Below are 19517 nucleotides of genomic sequence, written 5' to 3'. Positions count from 1 at the left end.
CGACTTGGACGATCCCGTCAGACTTTGACTCGACGACTTGGCTGTCGCTCTGTGCAAGACGCGTGCCATCGCGAAATCGGAAATTCCAGCGCGGTGGAATCTGTTCTTCCGTTTCGGTGAGTTTGCCGATACTCGACGCTGCTGGAGAACATATAAATTTCCTCATTTCGAAACGCTCGGTCTTGATTCTTCGGTGTCTTCGGACCGCAGGAAAAATGAAAAGCATTGAAAAATGTTAGAGATGCTTGAAACAGCAATAGAAGGAGAGTATCCGACTTTACACTGATTGTGTGAAAAAAAAAAATGCATTTTCATCAAATATATTTTGATGCAAGCATTAAATTTGTTGTTTGTTCTATTTAAATAAAAATATTTACTTTTAAATAAACAGACATATTACCTTAAGGATGTATAAGTTATATTTTAAAACATTTATCAAAAATATAAAAATTTTTTAAAATATTCTATTACGTTTGAGTATCTGTGTAAAATTTCATCACAATTCACTTATTGGTTTAAAAGATATTTAATTTTTTGTTTCTCTGGACTCTCTTATGGAAAATTACGTTTTGTAGTGCTAATTTCCAATTTCCGGCATTTAATGACTTTATCTGTTAATGTGAGATGAGATCTATGATATTTTCTGCGAAAATTTTTTATTCTTTGTTTTTTTTTTAGAGCTTTTTTCATCACATTGATCCAAACGATATGATCGTTTGGTAGTGAAATTCGAACGGAACAGCAGGGTCAGTGTAACAATTGTAACGTCATTTTTTTCTATGGATTCCTGCTAGATCTATAGTGCTAGTTACGTCATTCGAATTACACTATACACAAAGATTTATACGCGAAACGCAGTGATTTTAAATAACAGAAACAATTTGTCAGATTTTTGCACTTTTCCGATGCAAACTACAAAATTAATAACAATAAATGGAGCCGTATCTTTTCGAGAATATTTTCCTTCGGTAAACGCTTTTTTTCATTTCCGCGGAAGCTTTTCAATTTAATGTCGATGACGTCACGAATTCAGCTTTCGTCCGGGCGAAATCGGCCAACGAAAAATTGGCAGGATACTTTGCAAGGTAAGCCGGAAGTGCACGCGCGGGGGATGCTGTGATTTACGCCGGCGAAACGCGGGTTACAGATCGGATTTGCTTTTTCCCGCGGCGCGGCGCTCGGATTTGAGTATCGCACCGCTCGACGCGGTTGTTACCCTTTGCAAAAAGCATCCCCGTCCGTCGATTCAGGAATTTCAATGTAGAATCCGATCTTCCGCCCCAATAAGCGCCGCGGAACGAGATAACTTGATCCGCAGAATATCACGGAAAAATTCTACGCTCTCTGTCGCCCGAAGAATATGACGGGCGGAGTGCATTTTTTTCTCTCTTCGTTGATGCGCCGCGCCCGCGCTCGCCGGTCGCGTGCACAAAGTGAATTGGAAAAATGACGTGCTTAATCAGGACTGTCGCGCGAAGGGCACGATGCAAAATAACTTTCTTCGAAAATTACGTTTCTTGCTTTTCACTCCTTTCCTCTCGATCGCGATTATTTCTTCTCATTCGATCAATTTTGTTTTCTAACGTGACGAAAACGTGATGAACGTCGAAAATTATAAATTTTCGAGATATTATGCCATTTTTTAAAATTCGAGATTATATCTCCTGCGTCTGTTTCACTTCAAATATTAGAGGGAAATGTCATTCCGCGGAAATGTGAATTTTTAGCGCGTTATCCCACTTTTCTGATAACGAGATCATGATCGTTCTTTGTGTGCGTTTGCAAAATCTGATTTTCAATTAATTTCAAGCGGACCGATCGACAAATGGTCTCTAATTTGCGCGCTGTACGATGACGTCAGGCATGTTTAATGTCAAAAATTAAAATCCCGCGGTAAATTTGTATTTACCGCTCGTTGGATTTTTGTTCGAAGTTGGTCGGCAATTGTCTTTGTGCTCTTATCGAGGGATCCGCTAATGGCAAGTGCTCCGCTTTTAATGCAAACCAAGCAAGAGAGAGAGAGAGAGAGAGAGAGAGAGAGAGAGAGAGAGAGAGAGAGAGAAGGGCGTATAGTTTGTAACACACAAAAGGGAGGTATATTAACATCCTTTTATAAGAACACATGTGTTCCGCACCGTAACACGCGAATGCAACCCTCCGAAGAATTACGAAGCGCGTTTCCGTTCCTCCGCATTCGTCTCGCCCGTTGCGATCTTTATTCCGCTCTCTTCGTGCCGTCTCTCTCCGTTCTCCCTTATTTCGTCGACATTCGTGCGATCGTAAGGGAGGGCGCAACCCTCGTTAACACAAAGAAGCGCCTTCTCCTCCCGTATCCTTAATGGGAACTGACTCAAAGGAACGTTGCGAAAAGCAGCGGAAACTTTTATTTCTCTTTTATGTGTGCCCACCATCAAGCTGGGATGGAAGGAAAAAGAGATAGCTGGTAATAAGTAGGTGTGTATGTTTCACTCGACTTTTGTGTGATCGAGGGTTATTCGGATGTCAAAAACGTAAGAGCGATTAATTCTTCGCTGATGACAGCAGAAGTAAACGGATAGTTGAGTCTTTTAAGCATTTTGAGTTTTATTCTCTAACTTATTATTCACTGAATTATTATACTGTGAACAGTCTGATTTTATTGATAAAATTATACATATCAATCAATGATATATACACTGTTTTTCAACGATAATACACTGATTCCGCTCAATGAAAATACCTCTCTCTTAATCGGAATCATTGAAAGGCAGTTAATAGTCATTGATAATCACAGTTTTAATCATAGCACTTAAAAATTAGTAAGATCTCACCGATTCCGATTTAGCGAATAACTGTGACTAATAATTCTATAAGTGATTAGATAATTTAACAGATGGTTTATCCGATAATGGAACAATCGGTTCTAAGAGTAATAAGTATTTTATAACTTTTAGTCTAGAATCGATTAAACGACATATTGACGAATTGTAATCGTTTAGCTGTCGAAAAACGTTTAAACGTTCATTAACGAAGTTATTGCATTAAAAAATACAAATAGGAGAACGTATTACCATCGTCTTCTCTATATTTTATCACTTTTTTCGTAATAATTATATCTCGTATCGAGACAATAGACAATGTAACAATTGTCGTAATGTTACGATCTGTAAGATCGAGCGGTTATTTCTTTCTTTATCGCAAACGAAAAGATTCGAGCGTCTCTTTTCCAACGGCGTTGAAACAGTCGTCCTTTAAACAACAATCTCAGACAACACTCTCAGGAGTAATTATATTTCCAATCTCGAAGTAGCCGCTTGTCTTGAGAACCGCGCTCTTATCGACGCCGAAAGATAAACAAAGAGAGCGTATTAACGACGCCGGAAGAGAGCGAGCGTCCGCGTCCAATAGTCGACGATTTTACCCTTTTACCTCCCCGGTGCGGCGCGGCGCGGCGCGGCGCTTCGCCAGCTAGCAAATCCCGTCGGCGTCGCGCCGCGCGCGTTTTCCGTATTTACTCGGCGTCGTCGTAACGGCAGTCGCGACTATACGAAACAACTAATTATAATCCGAAAAGTTGCGCGAGTACGTGCACGGCTTTTCGAACGGGGCTTGGCCGCTTGACGAGAACTTTACCACTCGACTCACCCGCCGCCGCCTCGCTTTCCCGGCCCGCTCGCTCGATTTTCCCGGGGCATAATTAGAGCTCGGAACGTCGACGCCGCCGCCGCCGCCGCCGCTGCTCTGGGACACTCTTTATACGGGTGATATCGACGTGACCGATACGGCTCTCTCTCGCTCCCTTCCTCCTCCCTCCTCCCTCTTTCACTCACTCCGTCTCTTCCTCGCTCTCTCTCTCTTTTCTCTCCAAGTTGTTTCCACGACCGAATAAAAGAACTTATCAGAGCGCAAGTTTCGAACCGGCGACGGCGATGCGGCGCAACGCGGTTAAAAGGGGAAACCCCTGGAAAGCGGTGGCCCTATATGCAGTTGCGCAAGCCGTTTGAGCGCGGCCACGATCGCCGCCGCGTCCGGAGCGGTGTCTCGCTTTTGGCGATAATTAAACTCCCGCGGCGATTGGTAATGGTAACAGCGGTCGCTACCGCAACGATGATCGCCGCCGGCCAATAATCGTTTCTGCGAAAGATCCCGAAGAAACCTATCGCGCGTTTTACGAGAGAGAGAGAGAGAGAGAGAGAGAGAGCCGGCCGATTGCTCGAGATTGCCGCGGTAATAACGGAATAATGACGTCTGAAAAATTTCTGCGCAGAGGATCGGACTGGATTCTAGATTGCTTCGCGATTCGAGGTATATTACATAGTACATTAGTACATCTCAAAGATCGAACGAACCAAGCCTGCGTGCGTCATTTTAGATCTTGTCTTGTCGAAATCGTTTAAATCCTAGGAAATTTAATTTTTTTCAATCTGCGGGTCTTGCGCAATTTAAGGAGTAATTGAGCGAGAGTCTGGCGTAATAATAAAAATATAGTGTACGTATAGAGAAATACCAATTCCACTGTTACGCAAAGCGATTACTCAATTTACTTTCCTTCCTTTAAGTAACAGTTATATTTAAAACAGAATATTTTCTTGATAATAATTTCAAAATTATAAAATCAGTTATAAATTTTAGAAAAACTGATCATCATGTATTCAGAAAAAGAATGTATAAAGGGAGAAGGAAGTATTATGTGGATATTATCTCCGTTATTAGGTGACGGAAAAGAGAAATGTTATTTTTTTTTTTTAGTTTCTTTCAGATTTTTCTGTCTCAGATCTTTCGTTCTTTATATTAAATGTCTTTATTCTACTTTCCATTAATGTATTACGTTAGGAAAAGTCCTCTCTTACATCGTTAAACTTATTAAACTATTAAAAGTTTAAGTTGCTAATTTACAAATGTTGCTAAATGTGTGTGCAACGCTTAAACTATATCTCATCGATATTTTATATTTTTACTTAATATAAGCTACATTTAGTAACAAAAATATGAAATAAGGAAGGAGTGATATAAAGAAAAATTTAACGTTACATCTTGCTTTACGCGTGCTAACAACATGTTAAAAAAAATCAAATACAACTGATATTAATTTTTAATCAATTTATATAACTTAATAATGGAGGAGAAGAGGGTATTATGACTACAGTAATGAAGCTGTACTCCGCGGACTGACTCGCGGTGTAAATCTATGGTTTTGCAGATATAACTCGAGTACGAACAAAGATAATAGGATTTTTTTTTAATTAAAAAGCACTAAATTTTCTACAGAACTAACTGTATTCAATTTTATACTATTATAATTTATTTACATTTTATATCAAGCACTGTACTTTGATTTTTGTGTTTTTGGCGCTATTTTGTGCATTTTTATTGGATTTTTTATTCTAGTTTGTTCTATAATGGAAAGTTTTGAAAATAAAATTCTGTATAATTCAATTAAATACGTCAACTAAATTACCTGCAATCTCTGAAAAACTACAATGTGATGGCTGAAACTGTAACAGCTTTATTTGTTAATATTTTGTAACTTTGAAAAGAGTTTTTCATTGTTAATATACAGTATAAATAGGCCACGAAGGATTTTGTGTTCAATTCATTCTTATGCTTATATTAATCAAAGTTTACCGAGTTTTCGCCATTTCAAACTTTTCTAGTTCCCCTTAATTCAAGTAATTTACAGTATGTATTTTTCTGTGTGCAGAATAAAAGTTATATCGGCTTGTAATAAAGCGAATCTCAGGCGCAGCCAGATATCCATCTCTATTAACTTTTAAGGAAGAAAGGTGGCGAGGGATCGCACTTGAAACGCGTATGTACCGCATTTCTCTCGCGTTACGCTCGGCGCGATATAAATAATCGATAAAACGCGGGAAGCAATTAATTATCGCCTCTTCATGACAGTGGTGTATTCCCGGCGGTGCGGCCGATCAGTTGGAACAACCGACTGATATTATTTGCGGAACTCCCGCCCGTACCGTCTATCACCGAGAGATATTCGCGTACATTCGCGCATGCCATGCCGGGGCGCAACTCGCGCGGTTTTAATCGCCCGGCCAAAGTTACATATCCGTTGCGAGCTACGCGACCCGGAGAGTTCGTGGGCGAACTTGGAAATTCACGAAAATTGAATCCGCTCGAAGCTCACGTTCGCCGAGTCGCGACGATTTCTCTCGTCACGCCAGTTCGATTTTGGATTGAGGCAGAGACACTCGAAGCAAGCTCTGGCAAAACCAGTAATTTGCAGCGAAGCGGCGCCATTTCAAGTCGAGAGGCAAACTCAGTATAAATAAAACCATATCGTTGGATTGCAAAAGTTAAATATGTAGCACGTGTAATAACCGAATGTTTGCGTAATGGTAAAGTGGTGACTGTCGGCTACATTGAAGGCTCGAATTGAAAATATCAAAAACTATTTGCTGGAAATTGCATTTATTTTATGTATTTCGCGAAGGTGCTCTCCATTCCTCTCTCTCTCTCTCTCTCTCTCTCTCTCTCTCTCTCTCTCTTTCTTTCTTTCTCCACGTGCGTGGCTACGTTTTCAGAGTTGCTGAATGTGTACCGATCTCCTAAAACGTACTTATTTTATATTTCATATTTTTATTTTATATAAGCAACATTTAATAACAAAATATGAAATAAATAATCCGTATAAAAATTTAACAAGTTTTATTTTGTTTTCTGCGTGCTATCAGCATTTTAGAAAATTGGATACATGTGATGTAAATTTTTCATCAACTTATATAGCTGATAATAACATAATTAAGCAATTTTATTTTAAATTGTTATATTTGCATAATAGAAGACTTATTGTAGAATATTTTACATTATTGTACATATTTAAAATTATTATAAAAATTAAATTGATATTTTTATAAACTGTATCAAGTTTTCTAATTTCGAACCACCATAAAATTTGAAGGTGATCAATTTTCTAAATTACACCTTTCGCTGCATGTTACAGTAAAACTTGTAACAAATCAATTTATTATTGCTAAAAGGTTTAACATGTAATAATAGAAAATTGAAACATCAAATTACAATTTTGAACTTTGATTTGAACCCTAAATAACACCAAATACAAAATATAATAAAAAATAGCTCAAGTGATATGCATTTGACAATTCTGTTCTATATATGGAAAAATATTTCACAAATAAGTGATCTCGCACGCAAAAGAGATAGAATTTTATTCTGCTATTATTCTCAGTCTTGGCTATTTTGTTCAATTCCGTCCGTGGCATCCAAATCTATTTATAAAACCTCGCACGCAAACGGGGGTACAGTTTTGTCCGGCTGTTGTGGTGGTTCTCGGATGTTTGGAGCGGGTAGCATCGAATTCTTTTCAACCCTCGCCTCGGCGAGGGTGTTGGAAAAAAGTGGAGAGCGATGGCAGGGATAGCGAAGGTAGTAGGCAAGAGCGCGAGCGCAATAAGAACGGAAGAGGCACGGGGTGCAGTCTGTCGTCGTTCTCATCGTCGTCGTCGTCGTCGTCGTCGTCGTCGTCGACGCGTACGCGTCGATGGCTGTCGAGAGAACCGGTCGCGAGTGGGAAGGGGATGAAAAGTTCGAAATAAAACGATAACGAGCACACCGCACGCGGCGGCGAGCTTGCCGGCAGAAGCCGTCTGCTTATTACGTCACACTGAACGTAGTTACTAATTAGTTACATTCAAAGCGCCGCGCGAGCGAGGACGACTGTTGGGAGGGACTCACCACCTCCCGTCGGGTGAATTTGTTTTCACGTTGCAAAGGAAGAGTGAGAGAGAGAGAGAGAGAGAGACACGACGCGAAAGAGTGAACGGGAAAGGTATGTTTTACATGCAGGAGCGAGCAAGATGGATGCGACGAGAGACACGACGAGAAAAAAGGGGGTGAACGATGGAAGGAGCGGTGGAAAAAGAGAGGCGGTTGGCGGCCGGGGGTTGGTTCGCGGGGGTAGTGGAGACCGGAGCAAACGAGCCGTTCTTCACCCCTGTAGGTGGGTGGGTAGTTGAACGTGGTCTCCCGTGTCTCCTCTCTGTCTCTCGCACTTCCGGTTTCCAGCGTCTCTTTTTCTTCCTCCCTTTCGTTCCTCTCGTTCCTCGCTCTCGGCCCCTTTCTCTCTCTCTCTGTCTCGCTTCTGTCCTGTTCCGCGCTCGACTCTCGCAACCCTTTTATTTCGCGATCTCGTTTCCGCGGCAGCGTTCCTTTTTTCTCCCCTTTCCGACCTATATGTTCGCTCCTTTCCTCCTTCCTCTGCTTGCCAGCCTCGTCGTCTCTGTTTCGCCGCCCTTTACGCGCGCGCTTTTCCGGCTTCTCCTGCGCTCCGTTCTCCGTTCCGACCGCCTGCGTATCCACTGCGAAATCGATCGACCGAAACGTGTTCCGGAGTGGCCGGAACGAACGAGAATGCAACAGAAGGGAATGGGGTGGCATATGAGATCCGGGCGATTTAAAGGAACGCCGCAAGAAAGGGATGCAACGGCGCGGAGCGGAGCGGAGCGGAGCGGCGCGGTGGCTACCCGTTGCATGGCTACCCGTTGCATAGCGACCCCGTTAAGCTCGTTCAGTTTTTTCTAGATTTCCCTTCCGGCACCATGCTGCTGTTCTTGTTTGCCCGATACATCCTCCTATTCCCCGGACAGATTCGAAAGTAGGATCTTTTAACGCAAACATCTATTTGTGATTATTGCTGTTTCGTTCAACCCGGCTCTTTCTTGCCTTCACCAAACTCGATTTCATGTATTTAATTCTATATCTTTTATTTTACTTTTTAGAATTCCTTTCGCTTTGTCTATTTTTACTATACGTTTCTTTTCTGTTTCATAAAGCTTTTTCAATGATGCGATAAAATTTATATTTTTCTCTCATTTGTATTTATAGCTAGCTGATCGGTAAATATACACTTGGCCATTGATACACTTAACCATTCGCTTTTGTATTTTTTATATTACCTGTTTATTAATATGTGCATGTAATTATTATCCGTTTGCCTCGAGGGTACTCTGTACCCAGGGCAAAATAAAATTACCTATATGTTTAACTTGGCTATTCGAGTGCGAGGGGCTTTCGCCTGGCGCGCAAGGGCCGCGGTGAACACCGCGTCGGTGTTATTAACGACAACGGGCGATATCGGGCGTCTCGTTAAGAGTCCAGAAGCGGCCGTATCGTGGAAATGGCCGGTTTAGAAGTAACGGCGAGTACACGGCGGCCGCTGGTTCGGGACGCCCGTATTAACGCCCGGGAAATCGGATTACGTCGTGACCTACAGCACCGCCTGTCTACTAACTTCTACATTAGCCTCCCTTCGAACAAATTGCATTTATCTCTGCAGCGCGAGGGAGACCCCGATCGGGGCTCTCTCGTCCTTTCTCGCTCTTTGCCTCATCGCGTGCGAGAGTACCGAGAGAGTACTGCTGCACGACGGTAAATTGCTAATTTGCGAGTCGCGCAAACAGCGCCACGGCGAAAATTTGCGCTTCCCCTTCGCGTTGTCGAATAATAATTATTTCGCAAACATTTAATATGCGGAAGCTGTAATCCTCGTTGTTGCCGAACATCCGGTTTTCCGCGTGCTGTGCGCTTCTTTGTCTGCTTTACGGTTCACCCGACACGATCGACATTTTATAGTTTAAATAAGTATCGCACCGAGTGCGCGCGCGTTTTTATCGCGGAAATATCGCCGATACGAGTACCCTAAGCACCGGTAATACCGGCGAGATAGAAAGCGTGGAGAACGCTTAATGCATCCGAGAAGGAAGATTGCGTGGCTTCTGAAGTTAACGACGACGTCGCTCGGCCTGGCTGGTGCTACCGTCCGTGAGCGATCGATAATTTCAATAAGGAGAAAAGAGTCGCCGCGTGATTGAGAAGCGAAGCAAGCTAAATAAAAGTCGAACGAAGACGCGGAAGTAAGTGGCTCCACGAGTCACTCAGACTGCGTTTCGATCGAGTACGTTATTTCAGATGAGAACTGCATTTTAGAATAGACGACCCAATGTCATACGTGCTTAAACAGCTCCCGGGTGAAAATTTTTCTCAAAATTTTTATACGAATATTTTTAAAACCATTGTTTTAGAAATACTGAGAAATATATCTTTTCTCGGAATTTTTTATATATATGAATTATGAAATGTTTTAAGATTCGTATAAAAAATTTGGAAAATTTTCTAAAAACTTAAAATTGTACAGACAGAGAAATTTTGAAAAATTCTGAAATTTCCGTAAAGAGTTTTGAAATTATATGAAAAATTTGGAGAAAAATTTTATAACCCTGATGAAATTTTTCTGATAATTTTTATTTATTTATTAGAATTTTTGTGTAAATTTCCAAATTGTTTAGAATTTCTACATTGTTTTATATAATTTTTTACAAAATTTTTTATTAATTATGCAAATCTCAGAATATTTCAGAATTCATACAAGAAAATTTGAAGAACAGGTGTAGAGTGTTCCAATTCGTATAAAAATTTTGAGAAAAAATTTCACTAGATTTACCTATCCATGAAGATAAATTTTCAAAACTGATTGATGTCAGGTATAAAATAGAATCGGAAACGGGAAGCTTCTTCATAATTGGTGTGAAAGGGTCGTAATATAAATTGCAGGGTATGTGTATGTGTAAGATATAAATAATAATCTACATTACGTGTATACAATGTAGATTGCGTTTAAAGTATAAACAACAATCTATGGATCATCGAAGATTCAAATTTCATCATTAGAGGAAATCATGTTCCGCTTTTTTAATTTTTATTGTTTTATTTTATTACTAATAAAGTCAGATATTAATAATCTTACAACTTTATTACTTTTATCTGCAAATTGTGTTATTTAATTTATAGATAATAATTTGTAATATATTTGTATTTTCTACATGAAAAAAAATGCATGGAAACAAATAAATGACACATATTTTATAATACGTTCACCGCAATGGACATTCAAAGAGTACATAAATCGCGCTTGAAGCAACTACTGTCGCGATCGACAATGACAATTTGATGGTCGAATAGAAAGTACGTATCGAAGGTTGCGGTTAATGATGAAGAGAGTCAGGGACCTCTTTCGTCCTGCACAGATCGCATCCTGTAACAGCTGTAGCCACGCATTCTTTCGTAATGATACTGCCAGCGGTGTATTCGCCAAGTGACAGGTGCAATCGCGTTTACTACGATGTTCAAGGCCCTCGATCGGGTCGCGGATATTACGCATCGCCGAGCGGGCATGAATCGAAGGATCGTCTTTCGAAATCGATTCCATTACACTGTCCGAAGGACGCGCAACAAAAATGGCATGATCCTTTCGAAATGAATCTCACTCGCAATGAAATAATCACCGGTGCTCTTCACTCTCCCGCACACCCAATAAAAATAAATAATAATAATAATAATATCTAATTTATAAACATTGCCGCAATCCGTAATCATGGAAATTTATGGTTAATTAGAGTTACATCCCATTAACGCGTAAAATATTTTTCGTCTTTTTTCTTTTATTCTGTCGCACGTTTCATAAGCGCATGCACGGGTGATATTTATTGCGTCTGTCATGCGCGAGGTCGCGCTTACTATGTATATTTTATTTATCAGATCGGTGCACGCAAAGGTGGGAAACAACCAGTTAATATTAATTTCCGTTGCACTATCAGTTAAGTGGTCAAACGGTTAGAGTCACGCATATTGATCCTTAATGCGATAAATTTCCGGCAAGCGAGCAGTTTAATTTGTTTGTTTAATTGAAACATTTTATGGGATTTGTTTTATACTGGTACACGCGATACGTGATAGCGTCTGAAACGCATTGCAGACCCGCTACATTTCCGGATTCCCATATTCGTTCTCTATTTGATTCCCATATTCGTTCCTCACAACTTGTTCTGAAATGCAAATTAAAGTCTTGCTACATTTATTAAATTTCTTAATAAAATATTGATTGAATTCGTTTAGAGATACATCATTGAAGAATAATACCGTAGCAGGTGCAGATAAATTAAAGTTATAATTACATATTGTTGATTGCTGACGAGACAATTTTATTTCATATCTTTATTTGCTTGGATTAATTTTTTTCGTCATATTTTATTCGATTGATACGTGCTGAATATTATTTTAAATGCAAATATGCCTTTGCATAATAACGCATTTGTCCATGAAATATGGTATATAATAATAGATATGTAATCCGAAACGAATACATTTTGGGTATTCCTGAAAATTCATTCTGTAAGTTATATTTTGCAGATATTATTACATGATATATTTTCAACACCAGTATCAACATTGTTAATCGTTATTTATTTAAAATTGTGATTATTGTGGATAAAAATTTCAGCTCAATGAATTAAAAAGCTATGAGTTATTATTATGAATATTTCGTTGCGATAATTTGTGAGTTAAAATATCGAGAAGCATCGTTTAAAGAGGCATCGACACAAAATTAGATACTAAATTCTATCGTTGGCAAGATATTACCACAAATGCATACAAATGCGGCCATTTCTCGTCATTTCTCTAAATAGCAAATGATGGGCGCGTTCGTATGCGGAAAATCATTTTCAACAAGTGGACAACAGAGTTGTTCGTCAGAAACCAGCAGGGAGAGAAAGACGCGAGGATTTAGAGAGGAAGACACGAATGGATCCGATTTTTAATGAAAGCCGCGTCGCGTCGCGCGAAGAGCGTATATACGCGTACGCGGTAGCCGCGTTTGTTTCTCGAGAACCCTTCAGACCGCAGAATCATCCAGTTACGCCCCAGGGAACGAGGGAGAAAAATCCTAATAATCGCTGGTCGAAAAATATCACCGGCGAGCCCCCTCGACCGTTTAATTGCACGCCGAAGTAGAAAGCATATTGGTTTCCCCGTCGCATTTTCCTACTTTTCTTTCTATCAACTTCGCTTATCACCGTTTCCTCTCCTCTCCCTCTCCCCCCCCCCCCTGTTTCTCTATCGCAATTTTCGTCGAGAGATTTATAGTATACAAGTCTGTGATTTATCTGACTATATCTTCATTAATACGATTATTTTAATTGTTAATAAATTACGTGCGTACATGCATCATTAAAATATTTCATCTAATGAGGATCCTAAATTCTTTTATACTGTATACATATATACATTATAGCATTTAAGATTCACTGTTTATATACATCTCGATTATTTACATTAAATGCACTTAATTATTGATATAAAAGCTAAGAATATTTGGATACGGGAGATGAATAATTTTAGCACAAACAACCAATTATTCTCTTTCTTTTAACTTATTTTTTACTCGTTTTTCTTTTTTTCATCTAGCTCTTTCTCTTGGCGTTTGCAGGTTTCGTTGTCATAGTATTCGACTCTCTTTCCTGGTCTGTGACAAAACAGATTGCCACGTGACGTCGATTTCTGGGGAATGAGATTCACACCGCAATTATCTTCCTCAATAAATAACAATGGCAATTGTATCACAAAAATATCCAGTTTACTATCTCAAAAAGTAAATTAGTGGTTACAAGCAACTGCTTGTTAGCACATATTGCAATTTATTAAAAATATGTACGTGAAACAAAATTAATTAGAATTAGTAGAATTATTAATAATGTGATGTGTACTGACTAATAATTTAATTAAAGATTGCTTTTATTTTAAACAAGTTATGTATAAAAATATGGAATACACGGAAAGAACAATTTTGCTGAAAAACAGATCTACAAATAATTCCGTTAAACCAGTAAAAAAAATTTATATTCGACGTTTAACTGGTTGTCAAAATGTCAAAACTTTTTGCAGTAGTATCATCATGCTTGAACGTCTTATCATATATAATAATTTTGATAATTCAACGTGAAATTATTTTTTGATCTGTTTCTAGCTCAATTTTTCGATATTACAATGAAATTGTTCTTTCCGTGTATTTTTATGCAAAATATATAAATTATAAAATAAAAGTGTACACACACGTATACAACTCAATAGACATATAAATTTTCTTAATGTTTAAACATAAATAATATTTATAACATCTCGAACCATTTGTTATCACATGTAAATAAAATGTTAATCCATAATAAGGATGTCTCGTGATGACATTGATTTGATACGAATTTTAATTAATTTTTTCTCGCTGCGCAAAAATTTATTTTTTCTCTCGTAACGATTTACATATTACGGGTTGGATGGAAATGTTCATTATGCGCAAACGGTGCATGACACGTGTAACAACGTGCGTCGAATAATCCAGTGCTAAACGGTGAAATCAAATATTTGTCACGAAAATTTCATGCTCGGCGTCGTCCGATCATCAGAAGTTGCAGCTTCGACGTGCTATTTGCGGTGTGTACTCTAGTTATCTCTGCCCGTCGTAATATTTACCGATATTATCGCGCTTATTATAATATAATACGGTATTATATCAAATCATCAAGATCAATCGATATCAAATAACATTCTTATGTAGCACATTTGGAAAACACTTGTGCAAATTAATGTGTTGTTTAATAAAGAAACGGCACGTTTAATTCATTATCGTTATGTACGAAATTTAACGAGACTGTTTTAGTCTTATCAGTAATTATGCTAATGTATTAATCGAAATCAGCCAAAATAATTTTCCTCGTGGCAAAGGTATCTTTCCGATATTTTGAAATGTTTAGTTTTCAGCATTGTAAAGAGAGAGTTTGAAAAACCAACACAATTATTTTTCTGCTACATTAAAATGATTGGAGTGAAAAAAAACGAAAGAATTATGAATATATCCATTTTTAATGTAAATACTAGAAATTGATTGTGTGTGATTGTATAAAAAATATGCATGGTTTATTTTTCAATTAATTTCATCGAGAAATTTTTATTATTGAGCATAGTTATTATTTCGCTGCCGTATGTACACAATATCTCTGTTGTAATATGCGTTACAATGCTCGCTTTTTGATCAATTGTTCACGCGACGAGTCTTAGCTGCAGGCTTTGTCACGTAATAACCTTCTGATTTAAACGTCTACAAATTCTCTTGTAATTTGTTAGCGCGCCCTTATGAAGTTGTTACGTCTCGTTTCTCTAATAATAAAATATTAGACGTAAACAACTTTTAATTTAAACAAAATTTATAAGTTTGAATATTTTTACCTGTTTTCAACGTTCATAGAAAAGTGTGCAAATAACTAGTAATTAATGTTGATGTATTTTTTATTATTTTATTAACATCTAACACTGACAATGAGAGAACGATGGGCGATGAAATGCTCGTCCCAGTTCGAATTTGGTTCAAAGTTTAAGCGTGCTAGAAATTCATTTTCCATTCTCTCTCGTTCTCGTTCTCGTGTCGCGAGAATAGTTTACCAATAACGTGCATCCGTAGTTTGTAGTTTATATTAGCTGTTGTCCGCACGCACATTTCGAATACGTAAATGCCGTCAGCTATAAATCGCGTTGCGCGTGCATGAAGAAAATATTTATGCGATCTATTAAAACAAATACGAACCGATATGCATCGTGCGCTGCCGCGGCGCCATAGCGCGAATAGTGGGCAAATAAATTTTCATATTGCCGAAAAACAAAACGTACCGGTTTTCCAAGTTCAATTGATGTGCGTGTTGCATGGGCGCTCATACGTAACGACGCATCTGTTTGTCTCCTATCTATGCCTCCTGTCTATTTTGAAGCTGGTTTATGCAATAAGTACGTTGAATTTTTTTTCCATCGTGTACGTTTACTTTTGATAAAATTAAATGTAACATATCTCTGAATTAACTCACTATGATCGCCATGCGTTCATCGATGCTCATAATCAGTGTTATATCAATCTTTCGAAATCGATTATAAACTGTACAACGCGTCTACCGCAATAGAGATTAGGCTGTCATCCTAATCGCGTTGTACGATCACGTTGCAAAGATGTCTCGTTTGCAGTACTTATTATTTGCTCCTTTTTAATATTGATTGAACAAAAATTAAACTAAATAAAATATTAATTATATTCCTGATAGCTTCTTATAAACATATTACAAATTATAAACGGAAAGAACGATTTTGCTAAAATAGTATTTAAAAAATAAAATTTATTTTTATACAGAAAACAATGTTGTTAAACTGTTCAAAGATTTGTGTAACGTTCAAATTGGTTGTCAGAACGTCAAAATTTTTTTGCAGCATTGCGCATTATGCTTGAACGTCTTGAAACATGATTATTTTGATAGCTCAACGAAAATTATTTTTAAACCTGAATCTAATTAAATTTTTAGCTAGATTCAGCACAAACCGTTCTTTCTGTGTAAGCATGTGTGTCTAAAAATAATGTGTATTGAAACAAAAATTAATATGTAAAATATATTACATTAATTTTAAATATGCGCGTGAAAAACATTTATTAATCAGTTTAAAAAATATTACAAATCAGTTTAAGATACACTGTTGAAATTTCAAAATTTGTGAATCGTACTCGGCCATTGGTCAACATTTCAATCCAATTTTCGTAAGGAGACAATTACTGCAATGGAAATCAACCAAACAACTTTTTCCTAAAAATAATAAAAATTCATTATTAAATCAAAATGATTTGATAATAATCAGGTATATTTATCGTCTATCATTTGTGTTATTAAATCTATGGTACGACATATCCCATAATTAATTTCGTATGTGTTTAATGAGGATTTAATATAATTTAATAATGATAATTTAAAGGTCTGCATCCTTTATATAAGTTATAATCACTTCGCTATCGGCATAATCGAGAATGTGAGAAGACAGTAATTTGAATTGTTACTTACTTGCGGCAATTGCAAACACCAGTGCTGCTACAGTGTCCTCCTGTCTTTCCTTTGAGGATACAGTGAGCAGCGCAAGCGCTATGATCAACACCAAGACCAGACATAAGATCACAGGTTGCTCTACGTTGGCGGTTATGTTTTTCGATAGGTGCCAATTTCATGAATCCGTCTTCATTTGCCTGCAGCATCGACTCTAGGGGCACTCCATCTTCATTTGAAATATATACACGAGAAACATTGTTATTATTCCAAAACAAAATCATTTGAAAACATCGCAAAAATGAAATTAAAATTTTCTATAAAAAATGACTAAAAAAATAAATTTGAAGAATGATCACGTAATAATAGGAGAGACTGTAACTACTGAAAAGTTATTTTTAATGCACTCATATGTACTTTATTTAATTTAGAAATTTGTTATTATTTTTTTTTTTTTTTGGCGTTATAGATTGCACTTGAAAATAAAAGAAGTCGTGATATTTTTTAGTAAAATGCACAATTTTTTATTCTATTTTGTACCTCCAATGGGAAGTGCGAAAGCGACCACGGCCACAACCAAAAGGGCGAACACGTAGATCTTCATTTTGGGAAATGAACTTTTGTCAAGCCTTGTAAGCAAGGTATTGAATTTAATTTTGTCGTCTTTATATACCAATGTAAATGATTGTAAATTACGGTGGGGAGATTGCTTTATATAGATAAATATGGCGCTTTTCATTCGAATGAACATCTCGTTGCACCTTCAATGTCCATAGATAACAGCAAGTACATATTTACGTATTTGCTTTTAAAAAATAGCATATGTGATGAAAGGAGCAATGAAAAAATTATCTCAAAGTTTTTTAAAAATATTCAATATAAATATTCTTATCTAAGTTTTATTTCAATGAGGTATTCGTTACACAAGTTTCTATATATTTAAGAATTAGGAAAGAAAGGATCTTTAACAAAAGCTTACGTAATGATCGTAGGTAAAGGCATCTTTAAAGTGTTTTAAGGCATCGTGATTAGTTAAATTCGTTATTTCAAACAAGTATTACAATACAAAAAAAGTGAAAAATCTGATTTAAGAGGTGACAAATTAAGCAATTCAAAATTTTGTATTAATGTCCTTCAGCTTGAGAGAGTAAATCTAACAATAAGTGATGTACTTTTAGTTTCTGTTACATTATGATTGAATGTTTAATTGACAAAAAAACTGCTTTACAATTTATATTTCTATACTGAAGCAAGCTATACTCAAATGTTAAGTAGTTTATATTTGATATAGGCCTATTAATCGTATGTTAGTTTATATTTGTCTTAATATTTGTTTATGTTTTATCTGTAACAGTATTTTACTATTAGATTATTATAAAATAATATTAGAAGATACAATCCAAAAAGTACATATTTCATTTATAATATGATATTACTTTAGCAATGTTTCAAAAATATTGTGAAAAATAATCTTTATTTACGCACTACTGTTATCAGATAGACGCCTCGTAGTTGTACTTTTCGTAATTAAGAAATTACATGGCATGGAATGAAAGACACAATATTATGAGATTTTGCATCCATTCTAAGTAAAGATGAGATAGACTTTGATAGTGTGTAAAATTTTTTGTAATATTGTGTGGTAATTAATTCAGGAATGTACGATAGATTAATGATATTTCTGGAAGTTATATGTGCTAAAATATGTTAATATAATGGCACCTGAAATATTATTACAGAAACAGCAAAACATATTGGCTCGTATTTAGAAATATATCAGCGCGCTTTTTCGTCATTTTACCTTTATCGTTTATTAGACTTAAAATAAGGATGGAATGATAAAAAGACACATTTTTATAAACGCGTCTTTCTAAATTTAGGTCCTTGTAATATTGCTACAATGTTGCAATATTTTTAAAGGTCGGACATTTTACCATTGCTGTAACATTTCGTAACGTTTTTAAAATGTTGCAATCTTCTTGCGATGAAATACTTCTGCAAAGAATGTTGCTGTAATCTTTCTGTAGGTACTGTATGGATCGATTCTCTCTATGTTAATAATTTAATTATAATGCTATAGTTATATTGCTAGTAATAATAATTACATTTATATTTTATTTTATTTATATTAGCAGTTTATTTCACAATAATTGGTCGTTTAAAAAGTCAAATGCCGAATTGGAAACTGCTTCTACATAATATTTATAATATGCCAATGAGCTATACATAATAGTTACAATATGTTTTGATAAAAAGAAATAAGTTTAAATCTGATGAATGTGGTGACTAAGAGATTGGTCCATTTCTTTCAATCTGTTTATTAGAAAAATATTTTTATAAATAAATCACTTTTAAAACTTAAAAAACAATACTATCGTACATTTTATATTACATTTAATTGCAACTATATATGTAATTATAATAATAAAATTAATCTATTAAATATATTTTACATATTAATTTTCCCAAAAAAAAATATTTTTTTCATATTAATTTTATTATATAAAACGGAAGCTATTAAAAAAAGCTTAAATTTGCAAAAGGACTTTAAATCATTTTGTATAACAATTACTTTGGTAAAAGGTAGATATTAATATTGATGATATTTGTATTTCTTGCTCAAAGCGTCGTTAAAAATTACGCATCAATTAAACATCATGATTAAATATTGCGTGGCTCGTGTCGTTTGATGATTAAAAACGGAATACTTGTGGTCGTGCTTTCAGCTCAAGACTTCAATAAGAAATACATTCTATTACGAGTATAAGCAGTGGCTTATTTCAACGTGGAATGTTCCATTTATATGCAAGAACGTTATCGCGTTCT

At 36.5% G+C, this 19517-nt stretch overlaps 1 protein-coding gene across 1 annotated transcript; it reads right to left on the bottom strand.

The window, feature by feature from the left end:
• Nucleotides 1-16296: 16296 nt before the first annotated feature.
• On the bottom strand, nucleotides 16297-17399 carry LOC113003652 (defensin). The gene is made up of 3 exons (XM_026134007.2): nucleotides 17232-17399; nucleotides 16713-16920; nucleotides 16297-16460 (listed from the first exon to the last, which is right to left on the bottom strand). Exons 1-3 carry the CDS (start codon nucleotides 17293-17295, stop codon nucleotides 16442-16444), a joined length of 291 nt encoding a protein of 96 aa, XP_025989792.2. The 5' UTR covers nucleotides 17296-17399; the 3' UTR covers nucleotides 16297-16441.
• Between the last annotated feature and the right edge of the window lie 2118 nt (nucleotides 17400-19517).

Source organism: Solenopsis invicta, chromosome 14 (genome assembly GCF_016802725.1).
Source record: "Solenopsis invicta isolate M01_SB chromosome 14, UNIL_Sinv_3.0, whole genome shotgun sequence".
Classification (NCBI taxonomy): domain Eukaryota; kingdom Metazoa; phylum Arthropoda; class Insecta; order Hymenoptera; family Formicidae; genus Solenopsis; species Solenopsis invicta.
The sequence above is the reverse complement of the archived record's forward strand: the minus strand, read 5'-3'. Positions and strand labels throughout refer to the sequence as shown.